The sequence below is a fragment of the Trichoplusia ni genome, chromosome 13 (genome assembly GCF_003590095.1).
Source record: "Trichoplusia ni isolate ovarian cell line Hi5 chromosome 13, tn1, whole genome shotgun sequence".
Lineage (NCBI taxonomy): Eukaryota > Metazoa > Arthropoda > Insecta > Lepidoptera > Noctuidae > Trichoplusia > Trichoplusia ni.
In genome coordinates, this window is record NC_039490.1 from 6,093,249 (window position 1) to 6,114,426 (window position 21,178).

Sequence of the window (21,178 nt, forward strand, 5' to 3'; positions counted from 1 at the left end):
TGCAGTGAAATGGCAAAAAATACAGTTTATGGTTCCAACGCATATTGGTCCATAAAATTAACAGATCTAAGACTAATTACGTAAGTAGACCAAAGCTAATAGGTTCCAGTAAACAGTGTGCTATGCAATTGGAACGCAATGCGATTGCGATGAGATTCGGCGATATGGCTAGTCGGAAGGTGTTAACTAGCTAACACGCACCTGGTTCCAACTGCAATGACGCCCGTACTACGTGTTCTAGAATGTTCTAGCTCATGTACGAGTATCTTATGTAAACATCATCCTCAGCAGATTTCTCATCATCATCATGTCAGCCCATAGCAGTCCACTGCTGGACGTAGGCCTCTCCATAATTTCTCCAGCGCGACCGGTTCGTTGCCACCTGCATCCAACGGAACCCAGCGGTTTTAACCAGGTCGTCGGTCCATCTGGCAGGTGGCCGTCCCACACTGCGCTTGGTGGTACGTGGTCTCCACTCCAGAACTTTTCTGCCCCAGATTGCTGATGCCAGCAGATTTCTATTATTTCCTAAATATTTTGTGAATTTGTTAATCAGTCATCATTCATTGGCCTAGCCTTTTCCCAACTATATTGGGGTCGGCTACCAGTCCAACCGGTTTCAGCTAAGTACCAGTGTTTTACAAGGAGCGACTGCCTATCTGACCTCCTTAACCCAGTTACCTGGGCAACACGATACCCCTTGGTTAGACTGGCTGTCAGATTTTTTCAAGCTTCTGACTACCTGTAACGACTGTCAAAGATGTAGGAATAACAGCCGGGACCCACAATTTAACGTGCCTTCCGAAACACGGAGGAACTCGTTATGAAAAAGATGGTCACCCATCTACGGACCAACCGCGTCAAGCATAGCTTAACCTGTGATCGAATCACTTATGCGTTTATAGCTTAGCCACGAGCTGTTGATGAATGAATTTGTTAATCAGTGTTTGGTAATAAGTCGGAGTGCGAAAAGTTCCATTTATATTAAAAATGTTATTTGCAGTTCCACCTCTTATGTGGCACACACAACAATTCTGTTGGTGTGCTTGGTACCACAGAACCCATTTGAATGAAATATAGTACACAGATAGTATATCACTAAAATTAATATGTAGGTTAGTTTTCATCCCGATTTCATATTTCAGAGTGATCATTTTCGTTTTGCTGCGAGTGATCTACTGGAAACAGTTAATTTATCACAAAAAAGAGGCACAAGGTAGAGTCTTTCCACATAAAGTTTCCAAATATACGACGGAATTAGCATGTATTCCACCAGTATTGGACAAACCAGTGGTACTGGAGATAGTTATCTAGTTCTATTAGCTGTGCGTTGTACCCATACGAAAACGCACCTGCTCTCCGTTTGTACTTTGTATAAACTTATACAATCGATGTTTGTTTGTCAATTGCTGTGCACTGTTTCGGAGATTAGTTTTGGTTTTAATGTTTTTAGTACAAAATGTTGTGGAACTGAGTCTGAATTAACGCCATGTTCTGTAAAATGAGGCTTATTTAATTTATTTTGTACCGTTTTGTACAGTTTATTGAAAATTTTCGATTTTGTCGTGAGTTTGGCGTATTCATATGGCGTATAGTTTTAAGACATCTTTTTTATCATTGTCGACAAAAGTATGAACACAACCTATTTAACAATTTTTCAAAAACCATAGTTAATAGCACACCACGATCGCATGACTTTATATTTCTACGAACCTCTACCTCCTTGCTTCCTTCAGGGATTCCAAGCTTAATATGACCAAGAAATTAATCTTTGACACCAGCATCGTCACAAATATCTCCCTCTGCGGTGGGCCTGAAACCACATACTTAACTATATAAGCTGAAACTGCGGGTAACGTTAAATAACTGATTGCATCCCCAGCGGCCGATTGGGGTGCAAAGTTGCTGCTCGTGATATAATCTGGTTAGGGTGACTAGGAGTTCAGTATTTTTAGAGAAGGTATTGTTTTTGGGAAGACGAAATTGAGTTTTGGGCATTATTTATTATATTATTCATTAACAATAAAACAAAGAATTAAAATAAACTTTAAATAAAAAATCGCCAGATATCGATCTACAGTTTCTTTGTGGCAGTGCAATGTTAAATAAAGTGATAGTGGGAATTTGTGTATTTTTTACCACGACATTTTTTTATCTCTCTGAAGGTGAATGAAGACTTATAAAAAATTGACATCAATTCAATTAAAACATGAAGAAAGGATCGAGGTCAAATATCCACTTTTTTGGTTATTATATTTACAATGAATATTTTGTTTTCTACCATACCTTTATTCTAACAAGTGAATAACATAATCGGGACAAATCCATTTAATTACTAACATCATGGTTACCTTATTAATGTGGTATTTATTTGCGGTCGTAATGGATGAGCTGTGCGGATTGCAATTTATTATAAAGCTCCCAATGTTAAAATTGTGCTTAAATATTATTTGTGAGCCCGATCGGTATTGTGTTCTTTGATAGATAAGATTTGTGTATGTTTTACTGGTGGAATTTATTTAATTAAACGATAAATGCTTGAATGTGTTATTTTATTAAGTTTATTTGTAGTGCCTGTATACGATTTCGATGTGTGGCCGAAACGTAATTGTCCATAAACTATAATAGTTTTTTATTGTCGTCATTTGTAGTTTAATCTTTGAAGCTTTTGGGCCAATCCTCATTTTAATTTTCGAAAAGAATTTGTCCATTTACTTTTAAAATATGTACTATACCTACCATCCATCGGCGATCATTTACTACCTCACATTCAACACAAAACCTGTCTTCCTATAAATCCCCAACAATACACTCAAATCTAAATAAGACATACAAAACATTGAAATGTAAAGAAGATAGATGGATCTTTCATTGTGATAGAATAAGAGGGCTAAAAAGTATTCAATAATAAATCTCAGTTGGGAGACGTCGATCACAGATGCGTCCCTAAAGAGTGATATCGGCACTCCTTTTAATGCGAAATTGAAGGAAATGCGAAAAAAGGGACATCCTTTAATATTGACACAGATACAAGGAGTTTGGATGTGTAATATAAAGTGTCGGGTTGATAGAACTTATAGTCTGGTATGTGTAAAATAAATGATCATTAAAAATAAATTTATGAATTCAGGGAATTGGAAAAATAAATGGAAATTTTCATTCTTTAGATTTATTTTAAAAACAAAATGAAAAATGATTAAGAATTGACACGTAAAAAAGTTAAATCTGTGTAACACTAACTACTTGAGTATGACTTTCGTATTTGTATTTAATTTAAAATTTTAACTTACAATACAATAAGAAAAAAAGACATATAACATCTATTGAAGAGGACATGAATTAGTTACCACGCAAAAGTTGCATTCGATGTTGCAAAATATTAATGAAAGAACCGGCATTTTTTAACGTCAGTTAGTATTTCCACAGTATTAAACAAATTAAGCATAAAATAAAGTATCCCTTTGAGATCCATTCTTAAATACATCTTAATATTAAAAGCAAAACGACTTATTCTGAAATCTATAACCTTACAATAACTTACAAAATTAAGCATCAGTATTAAATAATTTAAACAATTTCATTCTTTGGCACACGTCTTTGTAATCTGGATCCCACCAGCGTCTGAAATGGTCATATTTAGTAATGGTTCCATTGTATTCGTTGAGTTTGGTGCAAAGGTCACAAATTTGTGACCTCGGTCTAACTGTGTAGTAGTAATAGTTCTTCCAGTCAAAGAAGAATTCGTACATGTCCGGGTTCTTGATGAGGTAGTCGATGAGGGCTCCGAGCTTCTTGATGTCGAATGCTTGAGCGTTGATGTAGGAGCCAGGGGGAAGAAAGCTGTAATAGAAAAAGATAGTTAAATTTTTGATGCTTAAAATGTTCAGACAACTTCTTAGGTGATTCATTTATTCTTGGATACATATAGATTTTTTCAGATATTAAGTAATTTGGTCATCAATTCGTTTAAGAAGGACGTTGTCTCCTGGGGCAGACTGTTAGCGTCAGCGAGATCAATTTCTGCATATTTGTCATCAACATCATTTTTTCTCATTTAGTGATTATTCAATTTTATTTCTGACAGTAAAACTAATGTTGCTCTTATAAGTTTAATAAAAAATACTTACTTGGAATAATCAGAAGCACCAAGAACAATAGGTATAGCCAAATGTGACATAGCACTGACCATCGCCTCAGTCACGTAATCTTCGAGGAAATATTCTTCTAACACAATTTGAAAGAAGTAGTTCTTCTCCACCATTTTATAGCACTTGAGGGCTCTACCACCTGGACATTTCTTAAGACCACAAGGACCATAAATATCTAACGAATAATTATACGACTTCAATTCATCTTTCATTTCCTTAATAAAGTCTTGATGCTTGGTTTTCAATTTGCACTTTGTTAGAATCCAAGCAACTGCCTTACGTTTGTAACCAAGTTTGCCAGAATATTTGTCAGTCCGTTTCATTTTCTTAACCCAGTTCATATTTCTTCTCGGTCCTATAATAGAATTATTTGATCCATGGATATCTATGAACGGTTGCGGTATATCGGAGGTTAGTTTGTAAGTCCAAGTCCAGTTGAAAAAGTGGTCTAAACTGTGATCACATAGAGGATGCTTCTCAGGGGTTTCTAGTGACCTAAATATGTATAACTGGTCTGGGGATCGGGACATATTAATAAAGTTGACATCCATCTTCTTGATATCGTCCACGCTGAAGACGACGGCATCGAAATCTTCATCGTTTGAAAGTGTATCTTTGGTGTAGCTTATGTAACAGTTAATGTACGGACACTTTTGATCTATAAACGTGCTTTGGCCTGGTAGAAATTCGTGCGGCTTGTTCAGAGAGAACCTTGATCGATGCTTCCTCGGTAGCGTCCAGAATAGTATATACTTCAGATCTGTTGGGTATCTCGCATGGCGTTTATGGAATACGTGCTTGCTCGTCGATAAGACATGCGGTAAGATCATCACGACCAACACGGTAGCGACGCACACGATACATAGTGCGACTTTCAGATAATTCTTCTTGCAAGTTGTGACGAACATCATTTCTTTCATATGGTACGTATACATTTTCTTTTCTAATTTATCCCTCATTGGCGCGTTTTCAGGTCATTACTGTCACTTGTCACTAACTCCACTGAAGTTCGAACCACGACTGGTCAGTTATTGCCTGTAAGTAGTGTACTTATTGCCTGTTTACAAATTAATCGACAGTTCTTGAATTTTTCAGCGAAAGAATGTCTTGTTTGATTCGTTCTTGTAATGCGTTGTGCGTAATCGTTTTAGTAAACAATCTGTGGTGCTTAGAATTCAATCCACTATTTGTTTTAATACACGACATAAATGTGAACAGTATTGAAGAAAAGCTGTCTAACGAAAGTTTTTTTGAAGTTGTTTATTATTATAATAACTATAATTTATACTTCAATTTACTTACAAAAGTGTGTTAACAATCTTTGCAAGTTTCATAAATGGTTTTAGATGCAAAATCTTTAGTTGTTATTTCCTAAGTATTCTGTTTTTATAAAATCTATGGAAGTTTATCAACAAAGTATGGTTGACAGAAAATGTAATATCTAAGCGTATGTTCATTAAAGCAATGTCATCTATCTCCCGGTATTAGCATGCTGAAAGCAAAACATAAATTCAGAGTAAATCCGATTAAAAATGTAGTCCTTTTCACTAAAATTCAAACTACAACGAACTGATTAAGGCGAACACACACCAAATTGAATATATGCACCTCAAGTTGTACTGTACAAAATTTATGCGTTTCATTTTGCGATATACTGGCCTGGCTGCCGTATGAAAAACCCGCTTACATTCCCCTTAATTTATGGCTAAAAAATATTTTACAAAAAGCTTAATATTGTCGCTTACCACACTGGGTTCGGCACTGCCTTAGCTTATATGATTTATTGGACTTCAGAGTAACATATATCGAATTAGGGACAGCGTTTTTGTTTTGAAAAAAGATCTTTTGTTTCAGTGGTGCTAGTACGGGAATGTTTTGTTTATATTGTATGATTTTGTGAGTCGTTTTATTTTGTAGAAAAAATGGATTTATTTTACTGTCTGAAAGTATTTTGTATATTTTTATAAACTTTTCTACAGGCATAGGAAATGGAAACCCGAATCAGATCTATAAAAAATACAATAATTAAACATCACGATAACACATCCCGTTTGCATAAAATAAAACAAATCATCAATGATAACATATCATCAAACAAAAAGATTCTCATTAACTTAAGCCGTCAAAGCAAACACAAATTACATTCAGAGACCTCAATTTATTTTAAATACTCGAATTAAAAGGGTATTGCAAATAATAGGTCGATAAACAGCGTTCATTACATAAAGTCGCGTTGTAAACCACGGATTAAGTTCAACATGGCTCAAGTCTTGCTTATTTTCTGTTGTTACGCCTCAAATTGTCGACACTTGAGTACAGATTAGCTTCGTTACCCCGCGGCGGAGCGTACCTGCTCTAGGGATGGGGAGAGGAATGTCGATAAAAATATGTCGATGATTTTTTAACACATTCTCTGTCACGTTAAATTCTTGAGTAGTCGTACTCAAGAATTTCACTTTAAGACTCGATTCAATTGATAGCGTATGTTGGCCAATTCGATCTTTAGTGAAAATAGTATAGTTATCTGGAGTACAAATTTAAAGGTTTTTGCACGTAATAAGGATTTTTGCGTAGATTTTCTTTTCTCAAAGTTGCGTTTTTTATGAGCGTCATTACAACATTCCTTTCTACAACAGCCCTATCTCGTTCGCACCTTCTTACTAGAAATAAGCAAAAAGGGTCATATGAAATCCGCATTCACGATTTAAGAACTCGAGATATCGAGTTCACGATACTCGATACACATCAAGCGATACACATCCAAACCCGAGTTCACGATACTCCCATAATCCAAACCGTAAGTCAACCAAGATTCGTCTTTCAAAAACATCGACAAATCATCCCATCCCTAAATTTCCAAGTGGTCGCGCGAGGAAGCTCGCGGAATAATGATTTCTTTGAGTCCCCACTGTTTGAAGTGCACGCCATTACTGGCTCTGATACGTTTGTACTCTGTACTTAATAGACGATCTCAATGGCGGCCGTAATTGTTTTCCTTACCTTTGTACCATAAACGATGTCATGTTTACGAGACTTTTTCGAGAGGCTCTCGTCGACGATTTTTATCTGACTGTAATTTGGGGCTATGAATATTTTTTTGGGGTCGTATTATAGAAGATATACGACAACTTGTGTTTATTGTAATTTTCTGCAGTAATTCATGAACAAAGGTGGAGTATGCAAAAATTACAAGGTTCATGTAATAATGATAAGAAACGGCCACATTATTCAGAAGTCTAGTTGGTTAAAGTTTGGCTTTAAATGTAAAATGCGAAAAAAGGTTTAGTTCATTGTATTAGTCGTTGTTGTACTTGAAATGCTTTTAGCCGAATAGTTTTAAGAATAAATCCGATACCATGTACGAAATGAAACAAAAGGTACAACTGTCCATCTGAAACCATATAAACAATTGAAAATCTAGTAACATTCTTAAAAAAACCGCCTCTATTATTCCATAATCCGAAAAACTGCAACCATATCAATACAGAACGAAACCCTTTGTAACGAATATCGATTCGAACGTATAAGCTCTCTTTGATCCGCTGCAAATGTCAGCACAAAGTGAGGAGGAACTCAATCAAATCTAGATGGTGTAAAGAAAAAGTGGGGAGTGTAAACTGGATTGTCACAGTTTCAATTCCATTTGGGCGAGTCGACCGCGACCGAGACGGTGGTGCCGTGTTGTTAAGGGCGAGGACTGAGCTATGAGCGGAGCGGTTTAGTAAAAAGAGTTTTGCATTTAAATTATGTAGGTACTTTTAAATTAACTTTTTGATAGATGATGTGATATATATATGTTCCCGGTACATACGTGAGAGTATCTATATGTATCGAGTATTTTGTAACAATGTATGTGTATCTATTTTATTTGTTTTTTTTTAAACAAGTATCGCAGTACGGTATGGAACCCGTAGAAACGTCGCGCTCAGTGGGTTTGGTGTTATTATATGACATTTGCATGTTATCTAATTTACACGGCTATATTAGTTTTTGTTCAATAGCTCTAATACATTTTTTTCTTCAAAGTCTACATCGTTGTATTATTAACATAATAACATACCATATTCAAAACGATCACCATTTTATGCTCAGGTTTCTCGTAAAATCAATGATTAAAATCAGGATCTTATTTATAGTGAATTTCAACTCAGTATCGTATTTAAATATACTATCGGCTAATTTTCACACATTAATCGCTGTCTCACCAACACTGTGAACTCTCACCAATTTGTGGTAGAGTATTCACAAGTGTAAATCACAGCAAACAGAGAGGTCCACATTTTCACGTAAGGATACAGTCGTTTTCAGTGATTTAACACGTAATTAGCGGTTAGCGGGTAGATCAGTTGTGTCCTATTTATGTGCGCGTTAAGTTTATGAGGCGCCATCTTTGTTACCGTTGCCATATGGAGGTAATCTTTTATATCGTCTTTTCACTTTATGTACCTTTGATAATGGTTCTGTAGCATTGCACTTAAATGGTGTCTTTTTTTGACATTCTCTTGTCATTTTCATCAATTCTCCTCAGAAAAAGGAAATGGAGGCCTTAATGCCTGGTGAATTGTATATCACCAGGCATTAAAACCTCCATTGCACATCTCTATGTAAAAACGTATTTTCTTCTTTTTCCCCGTAGTTCAATTTTAATATTCAAGAATTTACATAAATTTAATCAAGCCCTATGTTTTCATAAGTATCGGGTTTATGGCTAGTCATAAAGTCTATCGTAGCATGTTATATTGACCGTCATAATTATATGTATTTATTTGAAACTATCTTCAGTCAACTATGGCAACAAAATATACTTCGAAATCCCGTTTTCAACACCCACAGCTTTCAAACCACTTTCTTTGATTCAAAACACAATTGAAATCAGTTTAGAAAATAGAAGTCATACAGACGGGCAGACAGATCAAACTTATAACACCACTTTCTTACGTTGGGGGGTTAAAAGTAAAAAATGACTAATATTCAAAGTTGAAAGTCGGTAATACATTGCAGAATTGTTGAGGCTAATATATTATTATCTCATACGCCGTTTGTACGTGACGTAAGTCTAGAATCCTTGACGGTTTCAGTATCCCAGCAACTACCTCTATATAAACTCAAACAGGTTTACCTAGGCATGCATCGTTTGAGACCAAAGTCGACGAGTATCAGACACACGTGGCTCTAGATCCAAAACTAGAGACTCATTTTGCAATATATGCATCCTGCAGTAACAGCGTAATCAATCCGAATCTTTGCACTGTGTGATATGACTCGTTTTGCTTTATTTGTCACTTTGCATTTCGTGTATAAATTTGCTAAAAAAATCAACAGTAGCCTAGAAAGTCCCACGCCTGGGTAAAGGCCCACACTCTTCTTTCACTTGTCTCTCTCACCACTAGTGATCAGTTCGGTAAAACCATTTTATAAGTAACTAGCTGTTGCCCGCAACTTCGTCCGCGTAGTTAGAAGATATAAGTTATGATTTATACCTGCCGAGATTTTTCTTTGTATCTTATTTTGTTTATTCTTTTGTATCTTCGCACCTTTTAGTTGCAGCGTGATGGTAGATAGCCTAAAACCTTCCTCAATGAATGGTCTATTCGACACAATAAGAATTTTTCAATTTGAAACAGTAGTTCCTAAGGTCAGCTCATTCAAACAAACAAACAAACTCTTCAGCTTTATATATTAGTATAGAGTTAAGATTTAAGTATTTGAAAACAGAAGCCAGTTGACTGGCCACCAACCAACACAACTCTGTTAGTTGGACGTTTGACGTGAAGTAAGGTTAAAACAACAACGTTCAATAGAAAATGGTAGACTAAGTGAGTTGTTTGAGCAATAAACGATGTGCGGAGTGCATTACGCCGTCAATGAACGGTAACTCAGTTGTGACGAGCAGAGAAACCGCCGGTAGCGAGCGCAGAAAAACGTACACCTGAAAAAATAGCTTTATTTTTAATGTTTGCTATTATGTGAAGTAAGGTTACGTTCCTAGTCTACGTCTAGCCAAGTCTTGTGTAATAATAGTCATACAATAATAATATAAAAATAGTATAAGGTATGCAGACTCTATTCCGGCATAGTTTTTATTTTAGCGTAGGTAGAGGTATAGAGAAATCTTAACATAACTATAGAGTGTATCTACATCGAATTAGAAAAAATCTCATTTTTGAACCGACTTAAAAAGGAACAGGTTTTCTGTTCTATGTCCGAATTTTTTTTTTACTAAAAATGTAATTAAATTTGATTCATTAATTTTTATTTCAAGTCATTTGCATGTTTATGTTCTTAAAAATATTAGAAACATAATATCCATCACTATTTAAAAACACGTCTAAACTTCTCGCTCTACATTTTGCTGACGCTACCACTCGCTAGCCACTTCGTCCCGTCGCTGCCAAGATACAATGAAATTACCGAGACGGCTTTTTAGCTTGCCGCGTTGTAATTCATAAATTGTCCTGTGACCGCCTGTTTTGCTGACGGTACCCGTTTTACATTGTATGCAAAGTTGGTTTAGCTTTTAACTTCATCCCTTTTGTTTTGCAGCGTGTATGTTAGTTTTGTATGTATTGAATGTGTGTGAGTTATTATTGGCTGTTAGGGTTACGCATCCAAAGGGTAGACAATATAATTCTATTACTTGTAGGGACCCTGTTTGGCGAGTCCGACTCATACTTGACCGGTTTTTTTATAAAGCCTTTTTGGGATGGTAGGGGCTCGACATGTTTACCAAAAAAATGAAATGGAACGAAATATACGAGTATATGTGAGAATACCAAAAAATAAAATAACATGGATTATATGGTATAATCCACATTATTTTATTGCTTCAATGTATTGTAATGTTCTAAAAGCTTAACTTAAAAATCTTTTTCTTAAACTCTTTATAAAATACATAAGGCTATATTAGCTCCTCTATCACCTATCGACTTACCAGTAACCATTATCCCAGTAAAGCCTCATTTTATATTCAACTAACTAAACCAACATATTCAAAGTCTCACATCAAAGAACTTTAAAAACATGTTAAAGTGCTGTAATGCAGCCAACTTGGAGACAAGCAGCGTAGCACCGGAAGTTCACCCGCAAACAATATGGCCGCCACCCACTTCCGGCCGCGGAGTTTCCGCCAGTCCGCCATAGACATTAATAACTTTTGAAAATGCGTAACGTTGTTTAAAAACAGATATCTCTTTACTTGCTAATGTTGTTTAAGTGGCTTAGTTAAGGCTTTGTAGGAGTTGTATTATCTTGTTTAATGAGGTTTTAATTGTTTTAGCGCTACATTTTTTAGAGCAATACATCAATTCATAGACTCTACCCATTATTTATTAATTACAATTATGACTGAGAATAAAAATTAATTAAATATATTTTTTATTGTACACCATAGAATAACGTCAGTAAAATTAGTAGTATTTAGTGTAAATATAATTCCTTACAAAAGTAACATTGTTTTTCCAATGTCCAAAAAAAATTGTATGTAGGTAAAATCCAGCTGATCTACTAAATTCTATCACGGCTCACTACGGCTCACTCTTAAAAATAAACATCGACAAAATAAAATACCGCATCGATGCCATACAAGTCGTATGGCAACATTTTGATGAAAAGACGAGGTTTTAATCAAACAAGGCTAGTTTTCAATGGGTACTATTGAGGTTTCAGGTTCAGTAATGAATGTAACGTCAGATACTATTTTTATAAACGTTGAAAATTATAAAAGTCGATGAAAATGTACTGATTCGACATAATTTCAATTAGAATTTCAATTCTAATTGTGTTCGACTATGTCTTTCGCATGATGTGATTTCCTATAAATGAGAAAGCATAGAATATTGTTTAATATGCTACACATATAAGTATGCTTGTATTATGTTATTCTTGTTGGAAATCCAAATAAATAAATAAATAATATATGTCATTAACAACTCTCGTTACAACACAAACTTGGGAAGTTTTTGTCGGAACATCGTGATTTTTAACAGTCATTTTTAAGTTAAACTAAGTTACATTTTACATCAAAAATTATCAACTTATTAAATAATTTAGTCAGCCAGTTAAAAATAAAGGAAAGTCAAATAAAATATAATTTCAGTACATTACAACCACAAATGCAACATTAAACCTCACACAGACGATAACGCATTGCCCTCTACGTCGTAGCCTTTACGTAGCGACTACGGGCGTATCCCCGCTACGGCGTAGCGGGCGCCGAGTTCCGGAGGAAAGGGAGGTCGCAGACAGCGGACACTTCCGTCGCACGACATATGTATCGGTGGCGTTTCCTGTCTGAATGTTTCATGGCTAATCTACTACCTGATACAGTTTAGTAGGTAGACTGTATTAATGTTCCATGCATCGTGTATTTCAGACATTATAAATTCAGATTGAATTTGTAATGCGTATGTTTCTTAGATTATTACATCATACACGTTATATGAATATAGTGATTTTGCAGTGTTTTTATTCTCATCAATTCAAGAGTTTAGTAGCTTTTTCGTCGAAAATACGAAAGAGGAGCTAACAATTTCTTTAGCATTCTTTACTTAATTCTCTAATTGTATTTTTACGATACGATACTACATATACTGTAATGACTACTTAAAAATTCAAAAAGAAGACTATTAATATGACACTTATATTTTGAAAATTGCTTGTTTCAAGACCGGGTGAGTTTCAAAAGCACTTGAATTTGGGAGTACAGGTTAGCGATAGGCAAGGATTATTGTAAGATACCCCATAGAGTAGATTGTGGTGTGCACGAATGGATAATTCTCGTGTATACTCTTTAATTTATTACACAAAAAGCATTTTCACACAGTCCTGGACTGAGGGATGGTATGACTGTTGATGACTTTTGTTTCTTTTTTCATAAAAGAGCCGTTTAACGACTGCTTAGGTATTTAGAATGAATAAAATTAAGGTGGCTAGCAGTTAAACTTCTGATGTGTTAGAAATATGCAAATTAATCGTTATTTTTTTTTCTCTAAATTTGTCGTCTAAGCAAAATAAATTATTTTGTGTGTAATATAGTTGATATATATATATATTTCTTATTCTTTATTTAGTAGGTTATCTATATGAATTCGTGAATAAATGGAGTCTGCAATCCACCAAGTTATATGCCTTCCTTATTTCCCTTTATTTTAACTAATATAGACTGTCATTGGATAGAAAAAAAAAACAGATATACCAGATAAACATTTTATTACATAACTCATATTGATAACACAGGCGTCTAGTCTACACATTTAATTCCATAGGTACATTACAGTTAGTTACAATAGTCGTATAGGTATCTATTATTTACCAAAAAATAACAAAACACATTTATATTACCCTATTTTAGCCTTTTACCGGAGTTTTGATAGTAAACAGCATTTTTATCATATTTTGCAAACGGTACACCTATGTCTACTGACTTATCAACATCTAATTACAAGCTTTTTTATATTTGTATATAACTTTTATTATTTCAAAGCGTAGAAAATTAATAAACATTATTAAAAAAAAGCTTTCGTTATTTTTTGATCGCGAGTTACGAAACTCTATTTTGCTATCTCTACTTTATTTGAGTGTTTCATAATTTGTATATTATACGCGCTTACTTACACAAAAAGCCTTACAATCGTATATTTTGCGATAATACACTTGAGAGTGTGGACGAATTATGATACTTCCTTTCATTTATAAAATTCAAACAATTTTTATATACAATCTTTATATACATATATCTCTACAATTTAATATATTTATAAGTTACAGGTCAGCCAAGAATAGAAGCTTTGTTTTATTTGTATATATTGTAGTATAGGTAGGTGGAAAATATTGTCTACACAATTGACCTTTTATAATTATTTCTTTAGTACTAATTCATTCTAAAAATGTTCACAAAATTCGGCTCCATGGAAGTCTTTGTTCCAGTTCTAATTTTACTTTGATCTGTTCCGCCGATGAAATCCGATTAGTTAGACTACAACATGAATGGAGTCGAATTTCTATTTTTATTTTTATATGACTCTAATAGCAAGAATATTTTCTACATTGTTCTTTTGGATACATTTAATACAAGGCTTCATTTATATGTTTTATATATTAATACTAAATGAACTTTTATATGTTTATAAAACTTTATCTAACAGTTAAGCGGTTGACGAGTTATTAAATGCTTTGAGGCCAGACGACGCATGGCTCCAAAAACGTAGTGATATTTCTACAATCGATAACAATAATCAAAATCGATTAAATATATCGAGATAACAAATTATATCGATACGTTAGGTTGTTTAGAGATACGATAGGATTAAATTTCAACGATTGTAGAAATGTCACTTTTTCGTCCCGATTTGAGTAAAAATGAGTAACTTCTTATTTCGAGACTATATCCTTATTTTACTTTTTTCAAATATAGTGTTAGTATATGCAGTGGTTTATTTAAGCTAAGTTAACTTATATTGGTTAAGTAGGACATACGTTAAGCCACACTTACTAGTCTACCAAACGAGTTATGGTTACATTGGAACTTTATTTGTTTCTATAAAACTAACTTTATTTATATTATAATTTAATTCATTTTTATTTACACAAACTAATTGAACTGAAATTGACCTCCAATATTTTCTTTGATGACAATAAACTGTTGATCGAACGTGTGACCTTGTTCTTCTACGGATATTTTGTATAACAATTTTCAATTGACAGTTTTTTTTGCATAAAATATAACAAACAAAATAAATTTCAATTAGATACGTAGTGAATTTTATTTCTTTTTTCGATAAAAGTAACTTCATAATTGTGACGCAATGAGTAATTTCGAGTAACTTTTCTTTAGTTGTGCGCCAGAGATAGTCCGTCAACGCTTCTGTACCGCAAGCTGTGTTCCTTTGGCCATTGGGTTGCTGAGAAATAACAATATATATATATATATATTAATTTAAAACCCACTTTAGTGTACTTCGATAATCAATTCGTATTGTAACAAAAAAATAGGAATTATTTACACAAACAATAGATTTTTATGATAAAATTACGCGGCTACTTCAGGTAATGATAAATTGTGAGTAAATCATTCAAATGCACATATAATTAAATTACCAACGATAAATACACAGTGACGCAAAATTTATACCAAAAAATTACCTTCATTCTAATTAATCTCTGGTAAACTCGTCGTAACCTCTTTATCAGTTGTTACTGTGGTTATGTTCAACGACGAATCAGTTATAATATCATCTGCTAAAGCTACGGCTAAGTTAGCTAAAAAAGCAAATAAAAAATATTTACTACAGTCAAAAATATTCATGCACAGAAAAAAATATGATGTAATCAAATCGGGCTAGTGCATAAACAAATACAAAATTTACAGTTCTGTTTAAAAAAAATACGAATACTTGCAACATGCATGCTATAGGTTAACAAACACCTCTCAAACAAAACCAAAAGTTGTTGTAACAATCAAAGAAAATGAGACTTTTAATTGGAAAATATTTAATCATTATAATTATAAACGACATAATGGGCTAGTACAGAAAATAGTGAAATACTGAAAACAATTACCAGCGCACAATATTTAGTATCGCATACATAAAATATTTATAAACTTACGCGAAAATATCTGATTTTAAATATAATTGGATGACATGGGATTTCATAGGAAATTGTATGATGTAAAACATAATAGAAAACCTTTGGTCCAGTGACAGAATTTCAATATTAAATGGAATATTATTTTAATAACATGTAATTATTATTTAATTACACGGTACCGCTCAAAAAGTTAGACCGGTCTAGCTGACGTGTCTTAGCTCATGAACGAGGACTTCAAAGGTTTCCGAAACTAGTCGGGCGATCCCGATGAATAAGCGTGAGTTAAAAGTTAGATAAATACTTTAAAAAGATAAGCCAGTTTTAAAAGTAACCAAATAGTAACATAGGATAATTTAAGCGTACAAAAATATTTGCTTTTTTGGTAATGCATTGAAGTATACTAACTACACACGTAATACAGACCAGAAAAATAAATACTTTTTTTTGCACTATAAGGATTGTTCTTGCCTGTCAGTCTGATTTGTGACTTTTAATAATGCCTTTAGAACAATTTAGTTTAAGGAATAGTAATGATATCATTTACACGAATATACTAAAAGTGGCTTTATCATGTATTTTGTTTTCTGGTCTGTAGTTTGAACACTATTTATTATACTACGTTCTAGCATGGTGTGGAGTAACTTTAAATTTATCAGCATAGAGAAATGTAGAAAACCAATAATCAAATTGTAAAACAAAAAGCTTTTGGAACAATGACTATTGTGACGGATATCATTGGCCTAGCCTTTTCCCAACTCTGTTGGGGTCGGCTACCAGTCCAGCCGGTTGCAGCTAAGTACCAGCGTTTTACAAGGAGCGACTGCCTATCTGACCTCCTTAACCCAGTTGCCTGGGCAACACGATACCCCTTGGTTAGACTGGCTGTCAGACTTTTTCAAGCTTCTGACTACCTGTAACGACTGTCAAAGATGTAGGAATAACAGCCGGGACCCACAATTTAACGTGCCTTCCGAAACACGGAGGAACTCGTTATGACAAAGATGGTCACCCATCTACGGACCAACCGCGTCAAGCATAGCTTAACCTGTGATCGAATCACTTACGCGGTTATAGCTATTGTGACGGATAGTTTATTGAAATTATATCTACTATTCCTTTTACCTAATTTCTGCAATACATGTAAATGAACAGAAGTATGAAAGTATTAATCACTTCACTAAATATTCATCGTGACGTCACACAAACATGTCCCAACCATGCTAGAACGCACATAGTCTATGTAAAACTCTATAGACATAAACTATACCTAATCCTGTGACATTTTTTTGGTTTATCGTGCCTTTTGCATGCAACACTTTTTTTTGTACGTCTCTTGCGGTGATATCGTGCTGAAATTAAAAACAGTGGTACAAAAATATTCGTTCAATCACTATTTGCTCGCATTCATAACATATTACGTACCAAAGTCTTATGGTCATGGAATAGACGAATAAAAAGAAATGCCAGTCACGCTACGCAGATGTATCATTAATAGGCGATGGGGATCAACTTTACTTAAAGTAAACTTGATGTTTTGAAATAAGTCATGTTGTACTAACTTACCTCAAGATTATGTTCTTATTTAACTTTATTTTTATTAATCAAAACCGAATTACTATATTAGTATTTTACGTGTGATACGATAAAGAGTTCTTGGAATCGGATTGGCTATAATTTTAAAGTGCCAGCCACATGCAAATAAATGCCACTTCCTTCTGTTCATCTACATTCCATGACTACGAATATTATTTTCCTCGTCCAGGATATTTTTCTACGAATTTTAAAATTTGTCAGCCAGTATTTTAATATTAAAAACTTTTTGGTTTGATTGAAACGGAAGGATGTCCGAATATTGAAATTGACATATTCAAGTTAATTATTTCTTTTTGGTACGAAATATGAAGTGTATTTCTGATCATGCACCTTATCAAGATGCACTAATAAAAAAAGGTGCAGAGAAAGGAGTTTTTAGTTTAGTTTTATTTTTAAGTTACCTGTATAGTGCATGTTTCTGTACATGTCTGGACAGTTGTTTGAACCCTGTAACAAAGGATTTTAATGTAATTTATATTAATATACGTAAAGGCAATTAGTTTCGTCTCTATTGGTGTCATAAACATGACCACTCCTCTGTATATGGAGACTGGTATTAGTAAAATAAAAATTTACTTTGAATAAAGCTACTGGAACTTATTACTTGGAGTACGGTAAAACGGGGTGAATAGACGTTTTTTGGGGTGGATAGAAACAAAGTTTTCATTAAAATTTTGGACGTTTAACAAATCAAAATATAAAGATAATACGAAAATTCTCAAGCATTTCATGAAGTAACTGTGTTTAGGCATTTTTAGGTAAAAAAATATTGATGCAACCCCCTAAAAAAACACTATTTTAGTATAGTATAGTATTCGTCAATACAACGGACCCAGACGGAGATGGCGGGATGATTTGGATTCGTTCTTATCGACCTGGTCACTCGCGGCTCATGAGAGAGACAAGTGGTCGAAGAGTGGGGAGGCCTTTACCCAGCAGTGGGACATTTCAGGCTACTAATAATAATAATAGTATAGAACAAATTTACATCAACAAAACAATAAATTTACATCACCACGATTTCGAGGACCGTTAGTTGCAGTGGACTTAAACGGAACCAAATTGCATGGCCGGCAATAAATTCTATACAAATCCCGGACTAAGACAACACGACGCTGTCCGAGCACAGTCTAAAGTTATTTAAGTAGAACAAGACAATTCGGGAACTGATTGAAGAGTTATTGGGAACACTGAGCTGGACTTGGTTGGTATGTTTCTTAGGCTGTGGCAATTTTATTTGGTCTTATTGTTGGGGTCGAAAAGGTAAGTGGTTTTATTATTAAGACGGTATAAAGTGTCTGATAATACGTTTCATTTTATAACGAGTACTGAATGATAACATGATAACATGTCTTTTTTGTATTTATTTTTCTCGTCGATTTCATTTTCTAACAAGTAAGATTTTACATATTATAAGCTTTTGTACTTTAGATGATTTTTTTATGTAGCCCACTATGTTTCACCGCTGGGCAGAGGCCTCCTCCAAATTCTTCTACATTTCTCGTACCTGGGCCACATGGACCCAGCCCACTATTAATAAAAACACTTGCGATTTATTTATTTTTCATTGACATTTTGCTGTATGGCATGTAAATCCTAGTAATATTTTCGGCTATAATCACCGTCATCTAACTGCGAATCCCGAGCTATCCGCATCACTAAACACGGTCCATAACTCACTGAGCTACGAAGTCTTATCTGTGAACTAAGTGTGCGCCATCGAGTATGAATTGTACAATCTATAGACCTTTTGTTATGGAAACTTTCAGTACATTTCGATTAAAAATTGTTATTATTAAAGATGTAATCATTTTTAGATTTTGTTTGGAAATTGAAGTTTGGATTTATTGATAGTTAAGCAATTTTGTACCTTGATACATTTTTATAATTTAAGTAGGTACAAAAAGTCATATGAGTAACGTGAGATCGATTTTCTCAAAATATATCAAACATTCGTATTTGAAGTTATTTAGAGAACTCATCAACATTTAAAACATACTTAATTTAACTTGGAACATAATAAAGACCTGGCATAATTAATACTTAAACCGTAACTGCTGTAATACGACGCACAAGTTCAAACTCTGTTTATATCACGGTTATTTGCGCTAACTTCGTGATAACCGGGTTTTTATTGTCCCAGACCTTTTACGATAACAAGTGTTGTTTACACCTGGACCCTTTGTTCGTTTTATGCAACCAATAATCCTCAGTTTACCTCTACTGTTAATCTACTAAGTAAAGGGGGTGACTGACGATTAATTAATTGTAATATAATAATCTTAAGCAATAAAAATCTTACATTGGCTTCCTCAACCCTGCGGAAAAGTCTTAGGGTAGTGCCAGACTACTACCGGCTAACCGGAGTGTTCTCCGCTTCCTCTTGCCGGGCCTCGGACGAGAAAAATTTTTGGCGACGAAAAGAATGCTTTGAATGCTTCTTTGCGCAGGACCCATGCTAGTATTTTGTGTCGTATACTTTTCTCAATATTCTATAGACTCATATGCCAATTAATAAGAGTATAAATGATAGTTATTAAGAGACATCGGTCAACCCAATTTAATTTAAAAAGTGCTAGTATTTGTAATTCATATACGAATAAGTTTTCAAATTATTTTGTTTCCTTATAGGAAAACACTCAGGACAATAGTATGTGTTTAAAAAAAATGGCTAATTTTTACCTGAAGTCCTTGCTTGTTAAAGTTGATGTTGGTCCTGACGGTGCGATGATGGAGAGGCTGCACTGGTCTTGCGTTGTTGCCAAGCGGTGCCTTCGGAGTCAACTGGGAACCTTGCATTAGCTGCCGCAGTGCGTACATCTGAGAAATAAAGCTAGATAAATATCGTAGGTGCAACGCCAACATGTACCTTTTGTGGTAACATATAACATGGAACTTTAGTGAATTAACGATTCGACCAGGTTAAGTCGTAATTTGCCAGTGCTCTTAATCGCCTTAACTTTTCACTAATGTGCTAAAGTGAAAAATGCTATTCAATTTGGTTGGGAAACCTGTCTGACGGTGTTTGATTTTTTATTTGTTCAAAGACCCCTATTGAAAATGATTAAGCCACGTGCATTCCATTAAAGATAATTTACACGCTAATTATCTTCTCTTATATATAAAAATGAATTGCTGTTCGTGTGTCTCACTAAAACTCGAGAACGGCTGAACCAATTTGGCTAATTTTAAGTCTCGAAATATTCGTAGCAGTCCAGGGAAGGTTTAAACGGTGAGAAAAAGGGAAAAATTACTGCATAAAAAACAACAAGAACTGTAAAATAACCACGAAATCCGGTACTACGCGGGTGAAACCGCGGGCAACAGCTAGTAGATAGTTATAAATATTATCAACATTCAATTCAATGTTTTCAAAGGTAGTTTATTACCTCCTGTTTGGATATATAGATGGGTTTGTTGAAGATGATCCAGACGGCAGTCTCCCAGCAGCCAGGGTGCGTGGTGGAGCCCTCGTAGGTCAGGTACTGCTGCGTGTTCGGCAGCAGAGAGCTCAGAGGCAGGTGCTTAATGGGGAATGAGGAACCTGTAGGAGTACGATTCAGTTGAAATTTTTGGAAATGGGTTTTTTGGAATGGTGCTTACTACTGACGACGTCATTTCCATTGGTTTATGAAGAAATGACTGTATGCAGCAGTACATAAAGAAAGTAAGAAGTCTACGGGAAAGGTATATGGCTTTTACTTGAAAACAAACAAAAATGTGTGATGTTAGGACCTTACAGTTTTGCAAGGAATTAAAAATACCTCGTTACAATTAATTTGGGATCAAGGTCGTCGTAGTGAGTACTGCTTGCTTTGAAATGGACTAGAGAAATAGGAATGTCACTTTAA

At 34.5% G+C, this 21,178-nt stretch overlaps 2 protein-coding genes across 4 annotated transcripts in view; both read right to left on the minus strand.

Annotated features, from left to right (window-relative positions):
* Positions 1 to 3,391: 3,391 nt before the first annotated feature.
* On the minus strand, positions 3,392 to 5,834 carry LOC113500142 (alpha-(1,3)-fucosyltransferase C-like). Its single transcript, XM_026880840.1, has 2 exons — positions 4,128 to 5,834; positions 3,392 to 3,840 (listed from the first exon to the last, which is right to left on the minus strand). The coding sequence occupies exons 1-2, from the start codon at positions 5,105 to 5,107 to the stop codon at positions 3,546 to 3,548; spliced, it is 1,275 nt and encodes a 424-aa protein (XP_026736641.1). The 5' UTR covers positions 5,108 to 5,834; the 3' UTR covers positions 3,392 to 3,545.
* A 7,504-nt stretch (positions 5,835 to 13,338) lies between these two features.
* Positions 13,339 to 21,178, minus strand: part of LOC113500039 (carbonic anhydrase-related protein 10) — a 50,699-nt gene continuing 42,859 nt past the window's right edge. Inside the window, exons 8-12 of one of the 3 annotated variants that reach the window (XM_026880696.1) lie at positions 20,717 to 20,871; positions 20,010 to 20,147; positions 17,729 to 17,774; positions 17,002 to 17,083; positions 13,339 to 15,046 (exon numbers count right to left, since the gene is read on the minus strand). In XM_026880696.1, the coding sequence (XP_026736497.1) occupies positions 15,001 to 15,046; positions 17,002 to 17,083; positions 17,729 to 17,774; positions 20,010 to 20,147; positions 20,717 to 20,871 (467 nt within the window). In that variant the 3' untranslated portion in view covers positions 13,339 to 15,000. Of the gene's footprint in view, positions 15,047 to 15,287; positions 15,405 to 17,001; positions 17,084 to 17,728; positions 17,775 to 20,009; positions 20,148 to 20,716; positions 20,872 to 21,178 lie in introns of all 3 variants that reach the window. The other 2 variants (XM_026880697.1, XM_026880698.1) reach the window with 2 other exon arrangements.